Below are 12,878 nucleotides of genomic sequence, written 5' to 3'. Positions count from 1 at the left end.
AACAGTCAGCGTCCTCCTCACAGGGCGAGGTCCATAGACTGAACCCTCCTTTCACTACTTTCTGCTTTTTATGCAGAGGCCCCTCCCACATGCAAAGATCCACTCAGGTCACAGGCTGGAAACAAAGCACCAGGTCACTTAAATTCAGGCTCCTCCTCAGGCTTGAAGAGATTTCCAGGAGCGGTGACTCTCATCTGCTCGAAGATGAGCCCACTGTGGACCTTCCTCTTCGTGCTGTCAGCTCCCAGCGGTGAGTGTCTCTGGATCAGACATGGGCACGTGGGGAAGCTGCATCTGAGCCCGTGAGTCACCGTGCTTCTCTCTGTCCACAGGGGTCCTGTCCCAGGTGCAGCTGCAGGAGTCGGGACCCAGCCTGGTGAAGCCCTCACAGACCCTCTCCGTCACCTGCGCTGTCTCTGGATTCTCACTAACCAGCTATGCTGTACACTGGGTTCGCCAGGCTCCAGGGAAGGCACTGGAGTGGGTTGGTATCATATATAGTGGTGGAAGTACATACTATAAGCCAGCCCTGAAATCCCGGCTCAGCATCACCAGGGACACCTCCAAGAGCCAAGTCTCTCTCTCACTGAGCAGCGTGACACCTGAGGACACGGCCGTGTATTACTGTGCAAAGGACACAGTGAGGGGAAGTCAGAGAGAGCCCAGACAAAAACCTCCCTGCATGGGCGCCCAGGACCACCAGGGGGCGCTCAGGCGCTCAGAGTGCGTTCAGAACTGCGCGCAGGAGCAGGTGCCCTGGGGGACCTGGACTGGGTCTTATATATTAATACTGGCGGTGGTAGTACATACTCTGCAGACTCCGTGAAGGGCCGATTCACCATCTCCAGAGACAACTCCAAGAGTACAGTGACTCTGCAAATGAACAGCCTGAGAGCTGAGGACATAACCATGTATTACTGTGCAAGAGACACAGTGGGGGGAAGTTAGTTAGTGTGAGCCCAGACAAAACCTCCTGTAGGGAGACAGGGGGGGCTGCAGGGGGCACTCAGGACCTGCCTGTACAGAAGCTTATACCAGCGACAGGTGCAGAGGGACTGGGAAGGGGCTTCCCTTGGAGACAAGGATTTCCTTCCTCTCCCATCTCCCAGCTGTTCCCAGGGACATTTCCTGCTATGACTTTTCTGCTCTGGTGTACACTTTCTGCAGACACTTTCTGCAGGCACTAATGTGAGAACATTCTGTTTGCAGATTGGACCTCTCCTACATCCAGCCCCTTCATTCAATGTACTCCTTGTCACAAATAGAATACCCCCTCTGACCTGAGATGTGCACACTGTCCCCTCATGGGCCCTTCCCCAGATCAGCACAGGGGAATGATCCCATGCGGTTATGATTAGTCCCCAGGATCTCTGTCCTCCTTGCAGCACAATCTCCTCTTGGTCCTCATCCACTCGGGTGGACACTAGTTCCAGCGATTGCCCTTCTGTGTTCATCCCTCGTTCTCATGGATGAGGAGGGAGTTCACCTGAAGATGACTCCTGTTTCCCCAAGAGGCAGGCAGGAGCACATGTCCAGAAATGGAACCTGTCCCAGCCCTGCTGGTCACATCTGGGTGGTCTCTGAAAGCAGTCCTGGGCTGTGAGCTATGACGTGTCTCTCTTCCTCAACACAAGAGTCCACGTGGATGATGGGAGCCAGATGACCGAGTCCTGACTCTGCCCACTCTCTGCTGTCTCCTAGTTTCCCTAAGACAGCCTCATAAATGCTGTCTGTCATCTACAGAAAATGAGGTTGTTTCCTGGTCACAAATTCAAGACGCACTGTAGTGAGTGTATAGGGACATGTATAAGTAGTGTGCATATCCTATAACTTATTGCATTTGCTAGTCCAAGAAGTTTTTATTAGGAATCCTTTGTTTCTTTTATGAAGATGATTTTGTTTGCAAACAAAGAAAATTTTATTTCTTCTTTTATGGTTTGAATGCCTTTTATTGTCTTGCTGCTGTTGTTGTTTTATCACTAAGTCGTGTCCAGCTCTTTGCCACCCCATGGACTGTAGCCCACCAGGCTCTTCTCTCCATGAAATTTCCCAGGCAAGAATACTGGAGTGGGTTGTCATTTCCTTCTCTAGGGATCTTCCCAACCTACTGATTGAACCAGCATCCCCTGCATTTGCGAGCAGATTCTCTTCACCACTGAGACCCCAGGGAGGCCCGCCTTTTACGTCTATTTCACACCTAAGTTACACCGGCAAGGACTTCTAGCCGTCTTTGAAGAGTTAGACTTGGCTGAGTGACTGAACAAACAAGCAAAGTCTCTTCAACAAATGGTGCAGAGAAAATTGGATAGCCACATCCAAAGTAGTTAAATCTGACCCTTAACATGGTATAGAAAGATCAACTCAAAAAGGACTAAAGATACAAATGTAACACCTGGATCTATAAAACTCTTAGAAAAATATATGGGAAGTTTCAAGATGCTGGGTTTTCAGTGATATTATAGAGATGAGGAGAAACGTGTAGGCAAAAACAGGAGAAATACAGGCCTGAGACTAAAAAGTACTGCACAGCCATGAGCACAAAATATAGAGTAAACACGAAACACAAACTACGAAATAGCAGAAACAGTCTGTAAACCTTTTGTCTAATAGGGGCTAATATCTTTAAAATATAAGGAACTCCTAAGAAATAGTAGTGGTAGCTAGAATAATTACTGATTTAAAATAAGTCGGGTTGAGAATTTAAATAGACATGTCTTTAAAGAAGAAAAACAAATGGTTGGTAAGCATTTGGAAAATGATGGATGTCAGTAACTCTCAGGAAAATGAAAATCAAAACCTCAAGAGGATATCACTTTAAACTTGTCAAGATGCCATCTTGAAAACAAAATCAGATAATGGTATCAAAAAACAGAAAACTACAGGCCAGCATCGCTGATGAACATAGACACAGAAAATCTTTAACAAAATACTAGCAAAAGGAATCCAACAACACATTAGAAGTATCATACATCATGATCATTGGGACTTATCCTAGAGAGTCAAGGATTTCTCAGTGTCTGTAAATCAATCAGGGTGACACACCACAACAAATTGAAGAATAAAAATCTTTTTTTTTTTTTTTTCCGCTTGGAGAAACTTCTATTTCCTCCTTTTAGAAAAGGAGCTGAGAATAAACTTCCTGTGGCCGACTCGCCGCCGGAGTTTGGAGCGGCTCGGACACTTGACTAGGAGAAGGCAGCCTGCGCCCGATCCGGGAGAATCCAGCTGAGCCGGCGTGGAGAGGGATGCGGTGCCGCGGCTCTGGCGCCGGACCTACACCCCTTCCCCGGCGCAAGCTCCCGGACGGGCCCGCCTCGCCCGTCCGCGCCTCTCTCTCTCTCCCTCTCTCGGTCCCCGCCGAGCACCGCTCGCTTGCTCGCTGGTTTGCTCGGAGCCCCAGCGCTCTGCCCGAGATGAGTCACTACCAAAAATCTTATGATCATATGAAGAGATGCGCAAAAGGCTTTTGACAACATTCAACACCCATTCAATACCCATGGGCTTTCCTGGTGGCTCAGAGGGTAAAGCATCTGCCTGCAATGTGGGAGACCCGGGCTCGATCCCTGGGTGGGGAAGATCCCCTAGAGAAGGAAATGGCAAAACCCACTCCAGTACTCTTGCCTGGAAAATTCCATGGATGGGGGAGCCTTGTAAGTTACAGTCCATGGGATCACAAAGAGTCTCACACGACTGAGCAACTTCACTTCTCCACACCCATTTATGATAAAAATAAAACTCTTCAGAAGGTTAACATGGTGCGAACGTACCTAAATATAATAAAGGCCATAAACAGCAGACCCATAACAAGCATCAGCCCAAATGGGGAAAAACTGAAAGTGTTTTCTGTAAGATCAAGAACAAGACAAGGATGTCCACTCTCACCACTATTATTCAACATAGCTTGGAAGTCCTAGGCATGGCAATCAAAGAAGAAAAAGAAATTTTAAATAATCCAAATTGGAGAAGAAGTAAAATGGTCACTGTTTGCAGATGACATGATTCTATGCATACAAAATCCTAAAAGTGCTACCAGAAAACTATCAGATCTCATCAATTAATTTGGTAAAGTTGCAGGAAATAAAATTAATACACAGATCTTTGCATTCTTATACTCTGACAATGAAAGATCAGAAATAGCAATCAAGGAAACAATCCTATTTACCATAGCAACAAAAACAATAAAATGCCAGGAATAAACCTACCTAAGGAGGCGAAAGACCTGTACTCTGAAACCTGTAGAAGCTGATAAAACAACGGAAGATGTCGCAAACAGATGGGAAGGCACATCACATATCACAAGATCACGATCATGCGTGATGCATGACACAGCCGTGTGTCACTGCGCAAGGACCACAGAGAGGGGAAGTGAGCCTGAGCCCAGACACGAGCCACCCTGCGAGGAGAGAGACAGACGGGTCTGCAGGGCGAGCACAGAACACGCCAGGGAAGGCTCAGGGCTCACCAGTCCTGGGTTTCAACTCCAGCAGCAGGTGTAGGTGGAGGCTGAGGTGGGTTGCCCAAACAGAATTTGGGACTTCCTCTCCATCTGTTTCCCCTGGAAACTCTCTGGATTTATGATTCTTTACTTACCACTTACAAAATCACTGAATTAGAAGAAAAATGTGTGTGTGTAAAAGGAGAGTGTGAACATTCTTTTACGCACCAAGGCAGAGCATCTCTTAAGAAGGAAAAATTATTCTGCCAGTGGTCATAACAGTCAGAATCCTGAGCAAACTCAGAGAATCCTGGTGAATCTTCTCCAAGTAGATTCACTTCAGAGAATCAGTAGGATTCCATTATTAAGACACTCACTGTGATTCATTTCAAAACAAATATGGACATGGGGCCAGGATCAGTGACATATCAAACTTAATAGATTTTATATCTCAGTTAAAAGACCATTGTTGCTTGGAAGAAAAGCTATGACAAATCAGGACAGTGTACTAAAAGGCAGAGACATCACGTTGCCTACAAAGTTCTGTATAGTCAAAGCTATGGTTTTTCCAGTAGTCATGTACAGACGTAAGAGCTGGACCATAAAGAAGGCTGGGTGTCAAAAAATTGATGCTTTTGAACTGTGGTGCTGAAGAAGACTCTTAGAGTCCCTTGGACAGTAAGGGGATAAAACCAGACATTCCTAAAAGAAACAACCCTGAATATACATTGGAAAGACTAATGATGAAGTTGAAGCTCCAAGACTTTGCCCAACTGATGTGAAGCGCCGTCTCATTAGAATATATCCTGATGCTGGGAAACATTGAAGACAGGAGGAGAAGGGGATGACAGAGGATGAGGTGGTCGGATGGCATCACTGATTCAATGGACATGAGTTTGAGCAGGCTCCGGGAGATGGTGAGGGACAGGGAAGCCTGGCGTGCTGCCGTCCCTCGGGTGGCTAAGAGCTGTACACCACTGAGCATCTGAAAAGCATCTCACACTCCTCCCGTGTGAGATCACACTCGTCAGGCCCAGATCTGACGTGGATCCCTCTTTGCTGATCCAGTGTCTTCATTTCCAGGATCTGCTCTCACATCTCTCTTTATCTCTCTGTTTCCCTAAATGGAAGACAATGTTTCCTGGGGTCTGAATCTGATGTCTCATGCCCTTTACCTGCAGCTCAAGTCTGGTTCAGGATGTGGCTCCTCGGGTTCCTGGCAAGTCCTATGAGACTTTCTTACTCACCTGTGACCAGGATCCCTGGTCTTTGCTATGTATAGACTTACTGGGAAATGCGGATGGGCATTAGTAGCCCAGAGGATAATGATTATCTGCTCAGGATAAGATGTAGATGTAGAACTTGTATCTTGGTCTTCTCGAACTGTCCTGAAATGGAACAACAATTGTGGTCTAAACCATACATGCTTCAGGAAATGTTCCCAGACAACTAGAATATCTGCTAGAACATGAGGAAAATGGGTCACAGTGTAGGAGTCACTCATTGACCCTGATGTCAGCCACAGTTTATGTCAGAGTCAACACATCAGTTTATTTTAAGACAAAAACCAGTGTGGGCTTAACTCACATCCAGGTGTCGTTGTGTTGAGGGACACATTCTTATACCCTGTCCATTCAGGTTATTTAATAACTTTTCAGGAGCCTTCTGATCTGCATTGGCTCACCCCATGAGAGAGAGCTGAAGTGTTTAAAGTGCAGCACAGAACACAAACACTCAGCATACAAACTGGCAGCAAAGACCAGCTCCAAGTGCACTTGTGTCATCAGCTATGAGAGGTCCATGAAAACCAAGAGAGGAGGGCCCCAGTGGGCGGTTACTGTCCAGCACCTGCACACAGTGCCAAATGTGTAGCATCTCTGCCAAGGCAGGACGGCCTCCCACGCACAGTAGGTTCTGATCAAGTAGGTATGAAATGGCCTCAGAGAGTCAGGAAAGAGACAGCTCAGGTTTTTATTGTGGTTGCGGTGTAAGTACTGAGAAGTGTCCCTGTGTGTGGGCAGGGGACTGTGTGGATTGAGTCTCCCAAGAGAGTTCAATAACAGAGCTTCCAGACTTTCTTATCAGTGCATCAAGCTATGAGACTGAAGTGGAGGAAGAAGGCTGGAGGCTGGAGAGCTGTCAGCAGTCAAACATCAAAGCTGGAGTTGCATTCATTTTTACACCTGATGGTTCTGATTGTAAAGAACAAGATGGAGCTCAGGGTCATTTAGGGTGGACAGTAACCAAGGAGCTATAGAAAAAGTAAAGAATGATTATAATTAGCAAATAAGGACAGCACAGGAATTATAAAAGGGTCTTATTCTGACACCTTGGGTGGAAGCTGTCCTTTCTCTGAGATCCTCCTCTGGTCTGAAGGTCTTGAGTCAGTTGTCTCCTTCTAAGGAGTTCTAGTTTCCAGAGGATTTCTGAGGATCCTGAGTTAGAGATCCTAGTTTTGAGAAGCCCTCGAAGGTGGGGAAGTCTGAGTTGCTGCTTTAGTTGTGAAGTGTGAACCCAGAGACTGACTCTGAAATTCCCCTGGTAAATTTCCTTTAACACACAGGATAAGCTCTCGTCAATGTAGTTCAAAGGCAGATTTCCTTGATATTTGTTTCAGTAGATACTCCTCCTGGGCACAGATGCTGAGAAGCTTGTTTAGCACTATGTGTGGAGAGGCAGCCGGAACCTGCTAGTGGCAGGAGAGTGTGTAACGCACGACTCGTGGCAGAGTTCATGCATGTCGGCGGGGCCGGACCATGCAGTGCCGGCGTGTTTGCTTGAACCTGAGTCTGGGTACTTGTGTGAGGGCTTCTGGGTGAGATTAACATTTCAGTTGGTAGAATGAGCAAAGCAGATGGCCCTCCCTCATAAGAGTCAGCCAGGCTTAGTCAGTCAAAGGCCTGAATGGAACAGAACATTGACACCCTGATCTAACAGAGGATTCTTCCTGCTGAAGGCCCCTGGGCTGGGGTATTTTCATCTGCATGTCCTGCCTCTCAGACTGAAACACCAGTTCTTCTTGGGTCTCAGCCTGTCTGCCTTGGCCTGGAACTAAACCACCAGCTCCCCTGGTCTCCAGCTTGGGACCCTCCTTGTGGATTTGGGGAGCTGCCCCTCAGACGCAGCCTGGGCGCCATGTTTCATTTGCCTGGAAAACAGGGTGTCTCCATCTCCTCCCGCAGCTCTGCGCCTGGGCCAGGGGAGCAGCTCCCTCACTGGTGCCTCTGGTGCTGAGGAACGTGCTAGGGGCTGACTGCGAGAGGTCTAAGGCAACTAGACATGCAGCTGAGGGAGGGAGTACTTCCAGAACACGACTCTGCTTGCTGTGCTTCTTCCTCACTTCCAGCTTCCTGGGAAGGTGATGGGGCTTGCGGGCTAGATCACCTTGCTGGGAACCACACGTAGCCCAGCCCCCAGGTCAGCAGATGGTCACCCCAGGGACCCTCCAGACTCAGGTGTGTTGACATCTGGTCTCTGAGACTGAGGATACAGCTGGGCATCCTGCTATGCAAGGAACACAAAGTGGCCCAGAGTTAGACAAAGACCCTGACCTCCCTCTACTAGGAGTCCCTGAGAGGGCTGGACAGAGAGATGCTGGGAAGTCACGGGGCACAGGCCCGGCCCTGCTGAGGGAGGGCAGAAGCCCCTGTGAAGGGCCACAGTGCCTCCCTCCTCAGTGTCCCCTGAACCTTCTTCCTGTCTGCTCTTTTCTGTCCTCACACCGCAGCGTGGGGCTGCTCTTGTGTCCACAGCCCCTGGACTCGGGAGCAGCAGGCTGAGGAGGCTGTGAGCTGGGATTGGAGCCGACCCTGTGCTGAGTGATGGCCTCTGTCAGCCCAGTCTCCTTCTCACACAGACTCTGTCTCAGCCCCTGTCATTCTCCTCATCCTGCAGCTTCCTGGACAGGCTGCAGACCGTGACAGGCGACGACTGACTCTTCTTCCGGAAATCGTGGCTGTGTCTGTCCCGAGTCAGCTTGCCTCCTGGCTGTGTGACCACGCCCTCGGTATTCCTCCACTGATTCATCAGTGCCTTCAGAGTGCACTTACTGACTGCCTTCTCTGTGCCGTGCATCTTCTCACAATCAGGAAAATAACAAGGATGCGAAAGGGTGAGGAGGCCTCAGCAAGGAGACCAGGGTTCCCAAGCAACAGGAGGAAATAAACTGCAAGGGGCAGACCTTTTTTTCCCTTCTCTACACAAGATTAAAGGAGCTCCCTTTTAAATCTGTGTTGCCATGATGACACTTGGTTCCACCTAAATTTCACGTTTTCTCAAAACTTGAGCTGCTAATTGCTCAGCAAACAAATACGGTTTTTCTCATGGAAATGTTTTTCTTAAGCTATGTTAATGAAACTATGTATTTGCTTGGAGATCTGCCTTTCTTCAAGACTCAAGTCAATGGCTTTATGGCCTGAGGTGACTCCCCTTGTTGTGAGAGAGGAGCCTGGTGCAACTCTCTCAGCCTTGAGGACTTTCCTTTATCTATGATTAGCAGCTTGCTAACAGGTATGTACTGCCTTGCTAACAAGGGGGCACTCTTTCTGTCCCCTTCTGATGTCTATGTCAGAATCTTTCTCTATCCCTCTACATCTTAATAAAATTTTGCTACACAAAAGCTCTGAGTGATCAAGCTTTGTCTCTGGCCCCTGATCAAAATCCTCTCCTCCTGAGACCACAAATACCAGATCCATTTACAGCTCATGGCAGTAAACTTTCAGACACATACACCTAGCTACAGCAACAAAATTCTTGTGAAAATGGGAGAGACATGATAAAAAGTATTAAATTCAACAAACAGAATGTGTCTTGTACCTACCCTGGAATATCATTCAGTCTTCGAAAGAGTTAAATGTGACATATGTGACTCCAAGGATGACAAGTGACCAAGTAACAACTGTTAGACAACTCGGCTGCTAGGGGAACAGGGTTGTGTGGTCCATTTCTATGAGGATTCTAAAACAATACAATTCATAGAGAGAGTCGTATCTGATACACACTGTTCACATGTAATTCATAAAATTGTAGCATCCCCCTTTATGGTTGCCCACTTTTTGAGACATGTGTGCCGAACCACTTACCCTGTTGTTGAACTCACATCCTGGTCTCCCTCTCAGCTCAGCGATAAGAGGTGCAGCTGTTTCTCTCAGGTTGATTTTCTCCTCCCGTTTGAGCTCTTAGGCCCGTCACTCAGCTCACATCCCTTTCTCTGGAAATCAGATCCCAGATTTCCTTTCTCCCAGGCCTGTCAGGTGGACACCAGCATCTCAGGTTCTAAGTAGACTTTGCTCTGAATAGAGTCAGGTCACCTTGGACACACATCTCAGAATGTCTGAAGGCCCAGAGATAAGCTCCTGGGATGGGCTACCCACTCCAGTGTTCTAGGGCTTCCCTGGGGGCTCAGCTGGTAAAGAATCCGCCTGCAATGGAGACCTGGGTTCGATCCCTGGATTGGGAAGATACCCTGGAGAAGGGAAAGGCTACCCACTCCAGTGTTCTAGCCTGGAGATTTCCATGGACTGTATAGTCCATGAGGTCGCAAAGAGTCAGACACACTGAGCAACTTTTACATTCACTTTCATTCTTGGGAGAAGATGTCTCCAGGCCCCAGAGCTTCTGTGGATCAAGAAACCTGAGAATCCCTCCTGAATGGCCCTTCTGTGGGAGGGGGCTGTACTGCTCCGGGAGAAGCTAGAAGTAACAGGGACAAGTGTGTCTAAAGCCTTGTGTGCGGTGCATGGCCTGACCCAGTCTCACAGAAGCGGGAACTCACCTGGCCTTACCTGTTGGCTGAGCTGGACTGAGATGGAAGGCAGCACCTGCTCTGCAACCTGCAGGACCCAATGGACCTGAGCCAGGCTGTGCGGAGGATGATCTTTTATTTATTATTTTCATATCAGTGTTGATGTCAAAACATAATTTTAAAAGAAATAATGTTTATAAAATATGGCACAATTTAGAGTGCGTGGAATGATTCCTGGGTGTAAGAACGTCTTCAAATATAATATTGATTCATTGTAAAAGCTACAAATGATCCATGGAATTGAAACAATGGGATCTACACTTCTAGTTCAGCAATGATTCTTATACTTCGAAAGTTGGGCCCATTGTTTGATCATGATCAACTTCACATATGAACTGCTCTCCCATCGCAGACTTATGCCATGTGGGTTCAAGAACTGTGCACAAGGACCCAGAAGGATCACAGGGGGACTGACCTTGGCTTCTCCAAACTTATAAGGACAGGGTTCTCCCCTACATGCAAATTCATGTTCAAGCTCAGGGGTCAAACCCAGCCCTGGGCTGTGGGAGCTCACAGCTCGCTCCTCACATAGGGCTGAGGTCTCAGGGAAGGCAGAGCTGTGGTGTAAAAGAAGGCAGGCTGTGGGGTCTTCTCCTCTGCCTGGTGACAACTGCCCAAGGTGAGGGTCTCAGGTGCAGACACAGGTCTGTGGGGATGGCTATGGCAGCAGGTGACTGACTAGGACTGACTCTCCTTGCCCCCAGGGGTCCTGTCCCAGGTGCAGTTGCAGGAGTCGGGCCCAGGCCTAGTGAAGCCCTCACTGACCCCCTCCCTCGCCTGTGCCATCTCTGGTTACTCCGTCACCCATGGTTACTACTGGAGTTGGATTCAGCAGCCCCCACAGAAGGGATGAGAGTGGATGGGAGCCTTCAGTTCAGGTGGCAGCACTTACTACAGCCCATCCCTCTAGAGACGCACCTCTATCTCCAGGGACACGTCCAAGAACAAGTTCTTCCTAAAGCTGAGCTCTCTGACCTCGGAGGACACGGCCATGAATTACTGTGCAAGAGACACAGTGAGGGGAAGTCAGTGTGAGCCCAGACACAAACCTCTCTGCAGGGGGCTCCATGACCACGTGGGGGTGCTCAGTTCAGTTCAGTTCAATCTCTCAGTCATATCCAACTCTTTGCGACCCCATGGACTGCAGCACGCCAGGCTTCCCTGTCCATCACCAACTCCCAGAGCTACTCAAACTCATGTCCACTGAGTTGGTGAAGCCATCCAACCATCTCCTCTTCTATAGTCCCCTTCTCCTCCTTCCTCCAATCTTTCCCAGCATTAGGGTCTTTTCCAATGAGTCCGTTCTTCGCATCAGGTGGCCAAAGTATTGGAGTTTCAGCTTCAGCATCAGTCTTTCCAATGAATATTCAGGACTGATCTCCTTTAGGATGGACTGGTTGGGTCTCCTTGCTGTCCAAGGGACTCTCAAGAGTCTTCTCCAACACCACAGTTCAAAAGTATCAATTCTTTGGCACTCACCTTTCTTATAGTCCAACTCTCACATACATAAATGACTAATGGAAAAACCATAGCTTTGACTAGGTGGATGTTTGTTGGCAAAGTAATGTCTCTGCTTTTTAATATGCTATCTAGGTTGGTCATAAGTTTTCCTCCAAGGAGCAAGCGCCGTCAGAACCCACCAAGTACAGTACTGAGCCCAGGAACAGGTGCAGAGGGGCTGGAGGAGTTTGTGGTTAGAATCCCTGGATTCTTTGCCTGCCCTTCAGCTCTACTAGAGACCCTCTATTCTAGCCTTTGATTGCTGTGGTCTATATTGCTTTCAGAAAATATTAGTTATAGTCAGGAACTGCTGTTGCTTGTTTTTTTTTTTTTAAATTATTGAAGACACTCTAGCAACACATAATTGTCAAGTTAGTCTGACGTTCTTGACACTGGTTATTGTCCTCAGAACACCCAGGTGATTGTAATATTGAGTAATTTATTCCTTTTTTAGATATATAAGGAAGAGCCACCTCTCCAGCTTTCTGTCAAAGGGCACAAAGAGACTGAGTCCATCAGTTTTCAGTGTAATAGATTCTGATGACAGAAAGCCCAATACTGCACATGCATTGACCTCATTAATCATGAATTACATATTTGTACATTCACATACTTCGTAAAATTTACCTGCATCACCAACGAAAAGTGCTGTTTCCTTCACAGTCATCCAGGGCCATTTACAAGGCCTCAGTGCTTGACACCAGGCACACATGCAATCCCACTGAGCTCAGTCAAGACTCTTCTGTGTTTTCCCACCCCCGTCATGTAAGTGAGTCTCTTTTCTGTACAATTTAGGGCCATAGTTTTCACGTTTTGTCCCAACGTTTGACAGTTTCCTTGCTTAAAGTTGCTCATGTGTAGTCTAAAGTACAGACTCATGTCATTAAGCATCAAATGCTCTGAGGTGACTTAAGTATAAAATGTCTATGATAGATAAGATCGTTCAGGTATGAATTATACTCCTGGAGATGTGAGCTTGATAATCACACTTCAAATATAAGTACTATTTATTTTTAAAAAATGTGAATCTCACTTTTGGTATTTGAGGCATCCTTGGAAGCTCAGCTCAGCTCCAAATACAGATGGTAAAATGGAGATTTATGCCCAAAACGGTGGTGAGGTTGACTGGATGAAAAAGGA

General features: G+C 47.5%; 1 gene segment (V, D, J or C); it reads left to right on the top strand.

Moving 5' to 3' along the window:
- Positions 1–150: 150 nt before the first annotated feature.
- On the top strand, positions 151–11,867 carry LOC122706719. The segment is given in 3 exon segments: positions 151–250; positions 333–626; positions 11,856–11,867. Coding segments are annotated over 3 exon segments (342 nt in total).
- Positions 11,868–12,878: the final 1,011 nt, after the last annotated feature.

The sequence above is a fragment of the Cervus elaphus genome, chromosome 13, assembly GCF_910594005.1.
Source record: "Cervus elaphus chromosome 13, mCerEla1.1, whole genome shotgun sequence".
NCBI lineage: Eukaryota > Metazoa > Chordata > Mammalia > Artiodactyla > Cervidae > Cervus > Cervus elaphus.
The sequence above is the reverse complement of the archived record's forward strand: the minus strand, read 5'-3'. Positions and strand labels throughout refer to the sequence as shown.